The sequence below is a fragment of the Xenopus tropicalis genome, chromosome 9 (genome assembly GCF_000004195.4).
Source record: "Xenopus tropicalis strain Nigerian chromosome 9, UCB_Xtro_10.0, whole genome shotgun sequence".
Classification (NCBI taxonomy): Eukaryota; Metazoa; Chordata; class Amphibia; order Anura; family Pipidae; genus Xenopus; species Xenopus tropicalis.
The window spans coordinates 57,074,730-57,089,842 of NC_030685.2; the positions used below are offsets into that span (position 1 = coordinate 57,074,730).

Sequence of the window (15,113 nt, forward strand, 5' to 3'; positions counted from 1 at the left end):
CTTTTTCAGCTATGTTGTTACTATTGAGTTTTGTGTGCATGGTCGAGCAGTCACATGACAGTGGCGCAACACAAAAAGTAATATATGCATGAGCAAGGGAGAACCGAAAAGACAGCTTTTAAATAAACAACCTGATATATTATGTTATCAAACAGTTATCCGCTGACATCTTTGCATAGGAAATTACTGTGAAACTCTCTAAAGGGCTTACTCACATTCTACAATTTTGGGCAACTGCATCACAGCAAATAAAACTTTGGGACAATTTGAATTGATCTCAAGATATTGCAGAAGCTATGTAATAAAAAGTTTGTCCAAGTTACCATGTTTGCTTTTAATTAATAAATGTTAACTTCTTATTGGCTGCTGTGGGTAACTACACCTATTACCTATAGGTTATATAACCTATACAAACATAAAAACCTATATACAGGTATAGGAAGCGTTATCCAGAATGGTCGGAATGTGGGGCATTCCGGATAAGGGGTCTTTCCGTAATTTGGATCTCCTACTTTAAGTCTGCTAAAAAAATTTATTTAAACAGTAATTATACCCAATAGGGTTGTTTGGCTCCAATAAGGATTAATTAAATCCTAGTTGGGATCAATAAGGGGTCTGATACCTGTATACGTTCTATATATATATATATATAGGCTATACATAGGTTATATTTAGCCTTTATATATATATATACCTATATATATGGATCTCTTTGCTTAAATAAACTTACTATATTTTTGCCAAGTCCTGGTGAGTGCAGCTCTTTTTTCTTGCTTTATATTTTTTAGCCAGCACCCTGGGCATTTGAATTTCAATAGGGTGTGCTCCGTTTGTTCTTGCTATATATATATATATATATATATATATATATATATATATATCTCAAACCTATAGGTTTACAATCACTGGGGGGCAGGTCTAGACTGGGATTTAAAGATTTAAAATAGAACCTGGCATTTCAAGTACAAAAGGCCCAGCCCACTAAATAGTGACCATCTATGTCCCTCTGGCATTTGCCAGAACACACAGATTGCCAGTCTGGGCTTGCTGGGTGGGTACTCCCTGTTGATTGAAACTTTCCTTCTCCCATAAATTCTTATTCAGTTCCAGATTATTTCCCATAGGCTTGAATAAAGTTTTCAGATGATAAACCGTGAGATACGGTTTTTCTGAATTGAATTGCATCTTAAATTGAATCTCGTCCAAGAGGTTTCACGTGATAAACCTTTTTTCTCACTGTATCTGGGCTACTGTGTGTTAATGTAATAGGGACCTTAGTTCCAGTGGGGGCAGGAAGTGATATAAATGATGTATAAATGATGTATAATATATGTAAGGTGCTGCAGGCATGTGTCAGACCTATATAAACAAAGGAAGATAATAATACAACAATCAAAACTATGTTCAACAAGGTTTGCATTTATCCGATGTAAACTTGGTAACTCCCATTTGTCATTAGCAACCAAAAAGTTAGACAGGGAATTATACTAGAACCTTCTCAACTGTCAGGGCCTGGTCCAGACGGCCTTCTTTACAGCTATACTTGCAAAAAATTAAAAATTACTTGTCAATGGTGTAGTTACTATTTTTGCAGTAACCTTGTTTTATCAATGAAACACTGAACTATCAATCTTTATTATAGGCTACAACTAAAGTCTGTGTTAGAAAAGTACAGGGTGCCACACCTGCCCCCTCCCCCCCAAAAGGCCTGTGCAGGCCATCTGACCAAGAACTCAATTAACACGCAGATCCGGTCCTCGACCCAAATGGAAAATCAAACTTGTCTTTACTCCTACCCCATGCAATCCACATACTATGCTGACATTTAAAAGCGCATTTTGGTCCTCACCAGCTGCATCAAGGAAGCAATGTTGAATGACCAATGGCCCTTTCTTATATAAAATAATGTGCTGTTTGTAATTGTATTGAAAGATCAGAATATCAATAAGATAGAGTGGCATAAAGCGGCATATTTATAAAAATCTAATAATAGAACTTGCACAGTTTGAGTAAAATTATTTAGCTCTCTATTGACTTTTATAGGATTTTAGGACATATTAATCAAAGCGTGATAGTGAGAGTTCACTCTTTGATAAATATGCTTTTAAAAATCCCGTACAAGTGAACAGGGGTGGAATTTGACTTCCGATGATCTGCATTGAGCTCTATTTCACCTATTGATAAGTACGACCCAATGTTGGCAATTTTTGTTTTTCCCTTTCCTAATGTTTCCTGATCAGTGAAGCTGGGGGAATCACACAAAAAGCTTGATGGACAGTTGTAACGTATTAACTCCAAATAACTATATAGCTATTTAACAGTACATTTTGATTATGCAGACTGAAGAGACTAAAAGAGAGTCATTGTTGAGTCCATGATGGTAAAGAGTTTTGCTCTTGCTAATTTCTTGTATTGGTATCTCTTTGGGAGAGAGAACTAGGGATAGAGAGATGAAATAGAACAAATTGGGAAATGTACTAGACCTGTTTAATTCCCTCACTTGCATGTAACTACTAAAAAATACAAGAACATACAAACGGTACTACAAGAAGAATGTCCTTATTAAAACTTAATCTTTTACCTCCTAATTAAGTAATTTATTCATACACTTTGTATTTAATTGAGACTCTTAGTGCATGAACAATACAGGGAGGATCAGTTATTCCCTGACTTGCATTGAATATTGCAGCTGCGCAATTTCAAGTCTCACAATCTGACCTTTCAAGCATATCGGAAAAGTGTCACAAATACAGAAACAATGAGAATAACGGTCTAAAAGAAAAGCGCCAGAATAAGAGGAAGAAAGAGCGGATGAGGAGCTGGAAGTTGTGTCACATTAGTTTCTATGTCCTCTGTATAAAGCTGCAATCAAGGCACATTCTGTGCTTCTCAAAAAGCATAAGTGAGGGGAAAGAAGGGGTTTGCTTTAGTTCATGCAATGAATACAAAACACAGACAACCAGAGAAGCAGTCACTTTACAGAGCTGAATAGATGGTTGATGATAATTTTCATCTCTTTCCTGCTCTTCTAAAAAGGGTTATGGAGCTGCCATCTGTAATTGGGTTCCTTGTCTGGGCGTTTTTGTAATTTTTCAATGGAGCTAATGGGAACTGGGAAAGGTGGAACCTGCCTTGTCCTGGAAGTCTCACAAATACAGTCAGCCAAATATAACCTGTTAGGAGTTGTGTTACAACAATAGAATGCAGAGAGGCAAGCCAGTGTGTCACAAGCAGTGCTTCGGGATAACAACTCATTTCAAACACATTTTTAAATATATTTCCCTGGTTTTATATAAATCTGCCAAGTTCATTGTTTGGCAGAAGCCACATATTTTAGCATTATATGTAGAACACTTATGAAACATGTTATAGAGATTAATTTAAACTATTTGCTGTGCATGGGCTTAATTTGGCTCATAGACAACTGCCAATAGGAATCTGCCCACAATGTCCACATTGCCCAGATACGAGAAAGCAATCTTTTATTGCACTACAGAATTTCAAATGTTATTTCCATTAGTGTGTGTAAAATATAAAGAGTATTAGTTCAATGGCCAGGGCTGCCATCAGGACCCACAGAGCCCCAGAGTTAGCACTAAAGGGCACCAAATGTTAACCCATGCATCAGCTGGGTCCCTGGGTGGAGAGCCCTGCCAACAAATAGAAAGGAGTCCCCATGAGAAAAAAGAAATACTCACAGACACACGGCTACACCCCTGTTCACCTATCCATGCCCATTATGGCATAGTCTGCCCAAATCCCACTCGGGCCTTCCCCATTCATCATCAACAAATCACACAACTGCATCTCTTGGGTTCCCCTCTAACAGGGGGCCCCTGACTGCTGTAATCCCTGTACCCCTCCTGATGATTCGCTTATCACTTTTACTGTTATTTCCATATAGGCTCATGTATGTTCACAATATCGGTGGATGTATGTGATTAATGTAGATTGTTATAGAAAGTCATACCTATTGAATGCTGAGGGAGATGGGGTTCTGTCTAGTGAAGAGTGAATCTGTTTCGGCAAAAAATTTGCGAAACAAATTTGTTGTGCAATTTTTTGTCACCTGTGGTTTTATTTTGCCTGCACTTTTTTGACGCGATCATGCCCATTTTTACACAACTGTGCCCAATTTGACGCACGACTAAAAATTTGTGCGTGCAGCGAATTTTCATAGAAGTTTCCCGAAGAAGTTTCGGGCGGAATGCGGAAGTTTGCTGCGAATCCATGCCTGCCGAAAAAATTTGCTCATCACTAGTTCTGTCCACTATTTGTTTTCCAGCGCCAGATTTCTTATCTGGGCGCCCCAAGGCCACCCCGTTCGTCGTGGCTGCCCCCATGGCTACACAGCAGCTTATTTATATAAACTATAGTAGTCTTTCTGAAGCAAACACACAATTTTTACCAGTAACAGTACTTTTTATATTTTTTATTACTTTAAAACCCTTTTATTTTTTGGTTACGGTGCCTTTAATGAGTTATCACTTTGAGATAAATTTGGTGTCTCCTTGTGTCTCAAAGGCAGTTTCCTTGTATCTCCTTGTCTCATAATAAAAGTTACTCTCTGGGAAGTTTATTTCTTTAACAAATTCATCAAAATTGATTTATATTTTAATTTCACTTAATAGCAGGCCCCTATATTTCATGATGTGAGAGATCTAGCATGACAGATGATGGATAGAGACAGGCTGGTCGATCTGAAGGTCAATTTTCTCCTCATACAAGTTTAACTGAAAGGCTTTATATGGTAAAATGACCACTGGATTATAGTGAGGTGGCATAGATTAAAAAGATACCTTGAGGAAGGAAGTCTCCCTTCTAGATATGTCCTAGGTATTTTTATGGAATACCCTATAATCTACAGTTCATAATCTCTAACCATCAAACCTGCACGACAGCTGGGAGAGACAGTAACGCAGTAACTAACAAGCATCTGAATTAAAATAACATTTTATGTATTAAGATGTCAGTGCTTAAAGGGCAAGTAAAACTCTAACATTAGCTTAAAGCAATACATCATTGTAGAACTGTTCTACACTTGTATACTTCTAGATCAGCTGTACATGAGCTAAATTTGTACTTACCAAATGTTTTACTTACATCCCGGACTCTAATACTGCTCCTTCTGCCTTGTGATGGCACAGGTATGTGTAGGAAAGGCATTGCATTTCTACTAAATACATTTACAGCACGTACTGGCTGGCTATTGTCAGGTATATATACAAAGTACTTCACCCAGCCTAGATCACCTTTTTACTGCAGTTTATATCATGGGTTTACTTGCCCCTTAAGAAAAGTTTTAGGGAGACACACTCATCTGGACATTACATAGTGTATAATTAATGATAAATAAATAATAATATTAAACCATTTTTTCCTTTGCCTTTGTGTAAATTTTCTCTTTTTTCATATTTTAAAAAAAATTGTTTCCTTAACCAATACCTTGAATTCTTCATTTTCACATAATTTTTATGGGTCCCAAAGCTCAAAAAAAATTTGAAATACCAAAAAAACTTGAATTGACTAAACAGTTAAACACTTGCCTAGGACAGCTCCCATTGACCTTGCATGCTTTTAGATGTCAAAGTTTTACATTTTCGTTTATAATGTTATTTTTTTGCTTAAAAAATATCAAAATTTCACATTTAACTGTTATTCAAATTCATGATTTTTAACACAAAATACTTGAATCCTTCAATATATACGAATGTTGATAAATAACCCCCTAAGAATATACAGAATATGATGTATCTGCACTAGTGGATGATAAAGTGGAAAAATAGCCGACTATTTGGGAAAAATAAAGAACGTAGATCCCTGGTTAAATTGTTTCAGGTGTCTCTGTTTCAATGTTACCTTTCCTCTGACTACAATTTATACAGAGGTATAAGATAAATAATTAGTTCCCCCCATTTGTATGTCAGTGATATTCCCTAATTGTTCCATATAGCTGCAGGATACAGAAGAGCATCATTTCAAGGGCATTGTAGTATAATCAGGGATTCCGCCTGCTAAAGGCAGTCCTTGTGAGTTGGGAATTCTGTACAGGGAATTGTAGGAGCCAGCAAAAGCGCTGTGTTTGGGATAAATGAATCAATTTGCAAGCTGATGCTGTAAATAAAAATATTTCCAGCTTGTTTGCTGTGAAATGTTCTCAGGAAAACTATACCGATGCCTCTTTGGATATTTTTATCAGTATTCAAGCAGCATACAGTATATTGGTTACCCGTGTTGTTCTCCCATCAGAGGTGATTTTACCTATTTCATAGTTCCGAAATGTTGCAGTCTAATGAAGCTCATGTAGCAATGTGTGCGTCAGATTACGGTGAAACAGGTTCTAGGGACCTACACAATGTTACAGCTAACAAAGTAATAAGGCTGCCACTGAGCTGTTAGCCATTTAATGAAGAGACGGCAATAACAGCAGCACGGAATACACAATGTTGCTGGGTATGCAATGAACTTTGGTCAGTAAAGCATAAAAATGAAACCGTCACGTTTAATTTCAATGTGACTGCACTTCAAGACCATGCATGACAGTAACATTCATCTAAATGTACATAGGGGAAAAAATCCATAAAAAGAATCCATTTAATGAATGACATATTTCAGAAGCATATGTTCAGCACTGCCATTCATTATCTCATTTATAATTTGATTTCTCTTTAAATTTCCTGCCAATTTCACATTAATAAGCACTTACTCTATTGGAGTCGATTCTCGTCCGGGATGTGTAGATGGGAGGTGGGATGTTAAAGGCCTGTGGCACTAGGTATTCCTCTGCATCCATCATATCTCCAAGGTCTTCTTCATCCAAAAGGTTTTGGAAGAACTTGCTGTCATTGGGGCTGGGGAGTTTCATACGGTCATCTCCCTATTTGAGTTAGAGAATAAATATACTTGTTCAAATGTTTCTATATAGGGAGCACAAAAGTTGGAAAGGGTACAGGGACATTTCTACATGTGCTTCTTCTCTTACGTATGTGACTATATTTATTTCCTTCTGTCAAAAGGTGAAAAAAAACAACCCTGCAATGTTCCATCAATTACTGAACACTGGTGTTGCTTATTTATTATGGGTACTATACCTGCAATGTATGAGCACTCAAACATTTCTGCAAGCTACTTGCCTCCACCCAAGCACGTTAGCCATTGTCTATTAAAAACCATATTCAGTAAGAATTTTCAGTACTACACTGTACTCTGGAGCAAATTATAAAATTTGTGATCTTTCTACCACTGATGGATAGGATCACTATATACTTTTTGGGTTTGCAAAAAAATGTATTGCAGTGTGAATATTTTTTCCATTAATTTTTTCCACTGGGTCTGCTTCCTCTGTTGTTGCATATAAATCCTCTTTCCCTGCCAGCTCTCAGGTAGGAAAGTGGGCTGGGAGTGGGGATTTTTTACAAGTAAGCAGGGGGATGTCTGTATTAGGTGAGCCCTCTGTTTTTTGTGGCTAGGGGTTACTAGAATTTATAGGGTAAGGTAATTATTACATTAACTTATCCTATATTCAGTCCCTGCTGATCCTTGCATTATAGAGATGCCTTCCATGGTTGTCTGTAAAACAAAACTAAGGGGTATGTATTTAGTTAGTTAAAGAGGGTGTCCTGTCCAATAACTACCTGTCCAGATGGAATATATTGCACAGTGTAGCAGATGCATCTGGGGGAGAGGGCACTGTGGTGCATATGGTAAATATAAGGCTAAGCACTACCAGACAACAAAAAGGTCATTTTTTTTCATTGGCCTCATTGCATCTGTGACTAAATTATATATTCCGCAGAGAATATTTCCAAGGTATTGAGGCACTGCGTTTTCTTGAAAGAAAAACATGCCCCGAAATAAGATGTCCTTATCTGATTAAAACAAAATCCTTTCATGTCACAATTCATTTCTAAATTCATTTTTCTTTGCTGTTTTAATCTTTTGGTTTCATTACATTTATTAGAACACAGTTTTAATGTACAACATAGCAGTGGCAGTTATGGAATTACATTTTTATTGCTTACAGTCAAATATTGCTGTGACTGTGACAGAAGTATGAGCTGCTTACAGTTGCTCAATATTTTTCTGGCAATTAAAGTGTAAGGCTGAGAAAGAGAGAAACTGTATTGGAAAAGCCAGGAAAGTGCAATTGCACTATGTTCTATGGCTACAAAGCTTCTTCTAAATGGCTTTCAAAGATTTAAAAAGTGATGTATCTGTATAATTAATTGCTGCTATCCTATAAATGCCCTGCTATGCAATCACATGTACTCAAGTCTACTTTTTAGCTAGTTTCGTTTCAAACACATATCTGCATTAAATAATTACTCAGGATTTAATACTGTACTATACAAATTTGTCTTCTGATAAGTGGCATTATTTACCCAAGCGCAGCAGTTAGTTTTAGCATTAGTTTCTGCAAATTCTTTGGTGCAACCTGCTATAAATCTTCCAGATTTTTTTTGATGAATAGTTTCTATAAATTATTTATTATCGATTTATTAATGTATTATTAAATATAATTCACATAACGGCACTCCGGGTGGCAATAAAAAAAATATTGATGACAATTTTGTCTATATTTAGCGTTTTTTTCTGGCAAAGGTCATTATTGCTTTCTATTGCACCTTAGCAAATGAACACCAGATTTGGAAAAATACTAGATACAGTGGACATCCATTTTAGTGCAATGTTGTGATCATCTACTACCTGTCTTCCTGCTGACATATAATATTCAGTAAACATGAGCAATTTAAATAGCTTATGTGCCTATGAAAACAAAAATTCAAGCATAAAAAACTTTCCAGTTGTTAAGGACTTTCAAAATATTATGAAAGAAAACTTTTATGTTAAAGGAGAAGGAAAGGTAAAAACTAAGTAAGCTTTATCAGAAAGGACTTCTTGTCTCTTTTTTTGTAAACATGTTTGTCTGTCTGACTTCCTCTCTCAGAAACATCCTTAATTCCCGTGGCCAGAGTCTGAGCAGTTCTCTCCTCTTGCCCCTCTCCTGCTTCCCCCTCCCATAAGAATGCTGAGAACTCCCTCCCCCCTCCCTTAGGAATGTGTGATCTCAGCTATAATGCTAGACTGCAAACAGGAAGCTATTTAAAATGGCAGCTGCTGTCTTAAGCAAATGAAGAAAGCTTCTAGGGCTCTTTACTCAGGTATGGCAATGCTTTCTGCAGAATAAATATATTGTTCTAGGTGCTACTAATGTGGCGAATCTATTGGCAGTAAAATGCCAAAATGGCTTTCCTTCTCCTTTAAGGGGCCTAATCATCTTTTTATCTTATATAAAAATAAAAGAATGAGTGAACAAGTGTTTTGTGCCAGTATTTGTGCATAATAACTTCAAACAATCTATAAATATAATCTACATCATATTAAAATCTATAATCTATATATTATATAAAATCTATAATCTATATATGTACCTATTGGAAGTGTCAAAAATAAGTTTTAATAATTAAATATTTAAAAGCTATGCATTAAGATGTCTCGCAGCACAGGCAAAGAAACTATTACATAATCTGCGTGGACATAAAACTGCAGTATCGTTTGCCAGACAGCAAAAGGACAAGGGACTTGTGGGAGGGATGAGAGTGATCGTCCACTACGTGGCATATTTTTCTATTAAAATGAATGGAAGGTTCTCTGCTATCTTTACAATTCTCTGCAGTTTCTTACAATCAGCAGCACTACAATTTCCATACCACACAGCAATTCAGTTAAATAGGACACTTCCAATAGCATCTCTGTAAAAGGTAGTAAGAATTTAAACAGGAAAACCTACGGCACTTTCCTTTGCTGTGCCTTCTTGTGAGGGAAGAGAAATTAAGGGTCCACGTAAGATCATCTGAACTAAGGACTCCTAAAATCTAATATCATCAACCCTTTCAACAATAAAGTTATATAAAGTGGGCTATGCACTGGATAGGACTTCCTAAAATCTACCATTCAATCTGATCTTGTTTTTATATCAGAATAGATTTGAAATGTTACCATACTAAAATGTTGGCCTATTTATTAAGAAAATTCAATATAATAAACAAATTAAGCTATTAAAAACTCAGCTGCATTATGTTCACATTTTTGTGCGCTTAATAAATATCGAACATGTAAGTTTGGGAGTTTTCAGGCAAATAAATTTGAATTTCAGGATAAATTTGAATTTGAACATTGATAAATCAGCTTCCTTAGTGACTGAATGTAATACAGTCAGGATTTCTAATTTCATACCACATGAAAAACCAGTTTTGAGATCCAACAGGCAAGGCTAAAGAACCATAATCTGGGCTGTGCCGTTTAGCCTTGCATGTCAAACTACTGTGTGTCTGCACTTTGGTTTACAGTTGCAATAAATTATATATAATTCCTTCAAATTTCAATGACAACATTTGCCATTGTATCGAACGAAACATGAGCAAGCTAAGCAAACTCCATTTGAAGATGATACAGTCCTTTTAAATATGCACCAACAATCAACCCTTTTTCAAAGTTCCTGAGGTTTCTTGCACCCAGAAAATGTGTCCAATTGCTCTGACCCTGTGCATACTGGTTTGCCAACTACTAAATTAAAGAACCAAAAAAATGTGGATGTTCCTAATTCCCTTTATTTAAATGTTTCATGAGTTGACTTTTCTCTGAGTTTTTCCCTACCTTTTAATTGCACAAATGTGCAGTCCTTCTCATTATAAGCACAAGCTGACACTCCACCAGGGCACAACATTGAAAAATAAAACGAGCAAGAACCCACTAGGGGTTAAACAAAGTACAGTCTCCTTCACACATTCTCCATCATAAATAAACATTGTCAGTCAAGCACAAATAAAAAGGTTACATGAGCCCATCACCATATAGCTCAGAACAGCATTAAGCTCCCTAGCACAGTCCTTTAGAAGCTGCATAATTTGATCTATTCGGAAGACGTATTCAACAAATCAGAAAAGCTATACATCAAGCAAGACTAGCCACAAAGTTTCTCATTGCATCACTCCTTTTCTCTTTCTCTTAAATAGTCAATTTCAGGGCACAGATTGACATGGTCTGATGATTTCTCTTATGATTTTTTATGGTTATTGTTTGAAAATGGAAAGGAAACAAATGCAGTTTCAGTTTTAAACCTCCACCAGCACCAAGAGGGTGACTAAGAGTTTCCTATTGGACTAACACTGTGTAGAAAGAAGCAGCAGGAAAGCAATGCATGGAACATGCAACAGTCGACAGTCCAACAACTGGTGTAACTACTGGGCATTACCCCCTCCTAAAAACATATGTAACAGCTACATATGAATGTTAAGGAAACAGACAAGGCAGCTGAAATGCAAGAGTCAGGAAATGGAAATGGGGGAAGTGGAATGGAATGATTTAAGAACATATATCTAACTATTCCACTGTAGAAGTGCAATGCTGGAGGTCGTTTTATGGACAAAATGTATAAAGCAGAATTAGTTCATGTTGGTCAATTATATTCTGGCCAGTTATAAACTGAAGTAGACTTAACCAGTAACACCAGGAAATGAAAATGACCAAAAAACCATTTACATGTAATGTTCTCTAACGGCTATACTCTCTACTTTGCATAGCAATTTTCTGCTATGAAAGCATTAATACAAGCAATGGTTTAAAATGGGGATCAAAATATTTCAGCCAGCACGACGAGTAAAGTACACTGGCATACACCGTGTTTTACAGGTCTTTATCTCAGCTTTATCTCACTTTATCTCACACACACAATGGTAAATGTTATCAGATGAGTAGATGAAGCACATGCCACCGCACTACCTTGCTGCAAAAAAACTAATTTATTTTAAAATAAATAATTAAAATACATTTGTTTTTTACAACAAGGTTCTGTGATGGAGTGGGCTTCATTTACTTGGTGACTGAAATGTATGTATGGTGGAACGAGTAATTTACCCAAGCATAACAGGGGGTTGATAGTGTGTGGTAGAGAAACCTTTTTGAAATATTTGTGAGCAATGGCAAATGTTATTAGGAACCAGTTAAGCTGCCCATACAGTATGTTAGTGGCATGTGGGAGGAGACTTACCTGTATGACAAGATATCTCTGAGGGTCTCTTGCCATCCTGGAAAATTCAGCAGCTAGTTCTTTAAACTTAGGGCGACTATCTGCGTCAATCATCCAGCCTAAGGAAGTGAGGGACAAGCATATTAATTTGCTGTTCGCTCTTCTATTCATAAATTACAGCCAGGAGTTGGCAGTTGTGAAAATAGAAAATTCTCAATGTTCAGATTTATTGTTATCACATCAGCATTACTGTAATAATGGTTTAGAGCCTATAAAATAAATGCCTTAAATGTTGCTTATGCCAGTTATACAGTTTTTTAAATTTAAATCTAACAGTTACAATTACCTTATGATAAATTCAACATGTGTATAAAATGACTGCTATGGAACACAAAAACTATTGTGCTATCCCAAGGCCATACTGAGATCAATCGTATTGACCACTGGTTTAATTAATTGGTGTTCAGGTAAATCCTTTGACTTGATAACAAACATCTTATTGGATACTAGGAAGTAGGCAAACTTAAATGTTTTATTAAATCCATATTTGTGACTCCTACAGGTTCAAAATACTGTTAATTTTATTTTTTAAATGTCCAGCATTGAAACCTTAAATCACTTCCTTTATGTGCCATGCACACAAGCAATGCATTACCCTTCTTTGTATCAGAGCATATTAGGATAGTAATAGTAATATTGTTATAAGGATGATTACATTAAGGCTGTAGGTAGGCTGCAACAAACGAGTGCTGAGCAGGCAAGTAAGAAAGATCTGGATCTTCGAAAAACAAACAAAACACTCTACAGGTTGATTTAAATGGTACTCAAGCAAACTATTCTGCAACTAATAGTACACAAAAAAACCCCTTAAACATGTTTAATTTTCAAACAACAAACAAACAAAAGCAACAAAATAAATGTGTTTCTGATGGAATCCAGGCATGTGTTTGCATGAAGCACCTATATCAACTTGTGAGATGTCAGCTCATTTCTCTGTGATCTTAAACTGCACCTACACTGCATGCCCAACAGCACAGCACCAATGTAACTACCAAAGGCTTGTTAACATATTCTGATCAGTGTTTCTGTATTATGACTGATTGTGGCTTGCAGCACAGATGAACGCTGGTTTTTGTCCATTAATTTTACAGCCCTCTTTCATACTGAATTTTGTAAGGGGCTTCACTAAAAGCGGCAGGTTATTGTGGGCAGTGATGGGATTTTTGTTCAGATCCCCACCTCCAATGTGGCTTGAAGCACAAGGGCATAAGCTACCCCCTACGGAAGCCTTAAATCATTTTACAATTACTTCTTTACTACAGCAGTGCAGAATTTATTTACTTGGACTTGAGTGAAAAGCACCCTTCTTGCCAGCACAAAACATCACAGAAAACTACATATACCATCTGCATGCCTCCCCTCCCTCCTTCTTTCCCTCTCTCTCAAGCCCCCTGTTTGCTGGTGCGTGTCCCTTCTGTACTCATGCTGAAAAGATGAAGTCAAAAGGATTTTAAAGCATTGCAGTGGAGCTCACAAAAATAAAACTGCCTCATATACTGAACTACTGTCAGAAAATGCATGCCTCTATCACTTCTGAGTTGAAAGGAAAACCTAATTACATATGCTTTAAGCTTACCTTCAAATGTAAAGGTAACAGCAATGTAATGTGTCCTTGCACTGCAGCCTGCACACACTATTATATGCCACTGTGTCCTTCTCTGTAGACTGATATTTGCTGACAGTCAATTTAAGCTGAAAGTCTATTTAAATTAGATACATTAGACACTAATATCTGGTCCCAAACCAATCAGTCTTGGATCCATTAAAACACAAGGTGGTAGGAAGAAGTCCTGGCTGTGCACATCTGCAGCCTTGTGTGCTGGGTATCGATTGTGTATTATGTATAAATGTACAGGATGTAGCTGGAACAACTGCACTACACTATTTTCCCTCAGCAGGGGGCATCACAACACTCTGCATTCCAGTTAAGCACAGAATATACCAGTGTGTCTTATTACGATAAGGCTTGTTTACTTTCACAGGTTTGCGGTGGAGGTATATAATGGCTTTAACAGATAAACCAGACTTAGAAAAGATACCTCTCTCAGGGATAGGGTGGTTATTTACTCTAACATGAAGTCAAAAGTTTTAAGAGACTCTACTTGTAAAGTGATGTACAATCTACTGATATATGCATACTGTGTTACTTGCTTTTTTAAATTACAATACAGTATATGCTAAATTCATTCCCTTTATTTGAATATAAAATGAATACACAAGATACAGCACAACTGTTGCTTTAAAAGGCAAACAATAATGGTTCTATTTCTATAAAACTATGAAAGCAGGAATGAAATCAAACAATCAAAAAATCATGGTATTTGCAGGTATGGGACCGGTTAACTAGAATTCTTGGTTTTTTTTTCTAGATAAAGGATCTTTCCATAGTTTGGATCTCCATACCTTAAAAAATCATGTTTTGTCTTCAATAAGGATTAATTATATCTTTGTTCAATCAAAAATCAAGTACAAGGTACTGTTTTATTATTACAGAGAAAAAGGAAATAATGTCTACATTATAAAAACATATATGAGAAATAAAGCAATAAGCTATACTGGAACTGTAAGCGTGTATAGTTAAAGAAACTAAATCAAATAAGAATTTTTTTTTTTGCAATTTCATTTCTGTGGATCCAGTAGTCAGAGTGTGAAGGATCTGTCTTAATTCATAGCAGTTGGGCTAAAATTCCATAAACATAAACAAATACACTGGATTCATTTCAGATCTACCCACTTAAAACCACACAACAATTATCAACCCTTAAAAAAAAGTATATTAATATTGTTTAGCTTTAAGATACATTTTTTGGGGGGTGTCCAACAGTACAATTGTGCAAAACAGCACAAGCAAAGGTACTTATTTCCATTATTTAATTTTTTTTCAACCCCAAACTTCGCTATAGAAAACCAATATTTACTGGTTTGTTAATTTCTACAGGACCTTGAACTTGGCTACTGCACCCTAACAATGCAGTATACGTAGTGCCCATTATCTAATGATTCCCATGGACTGGTAACTGTTTGC

At 36.3% G+C, this 15,113-nt stretch overlaps 1 protein-coding gene across 1 annotated transcript in view; it reads right to left on the reverse strand.

The window, feature by feature from the left end:
• The window catches only part of erbb4 (erb-b2 receptor tyrosine kinase 4), a 501,591-nt gene that overhangs the window by 16,105 nt on the left and 470,373 nt on the right, over positions 1–15,113 (reverse strand). Inside the window, exons 24-25 of the mRNA XM_031892892.1 lie at positions 12,050–12,147; positions 6,707–6,877 (exon numbers count right to left, since the gene is read on the reverse strand). Of these exons, the coding sequence (XP_031748752.1) occupies positions 6,707–6,877; positions 12,050–12,147 (269 nt within the window). The remainder of the gene's footprint in view (positions 1–6,706; positions 6,878–12,049; positions 12,148–15,113) is intronic.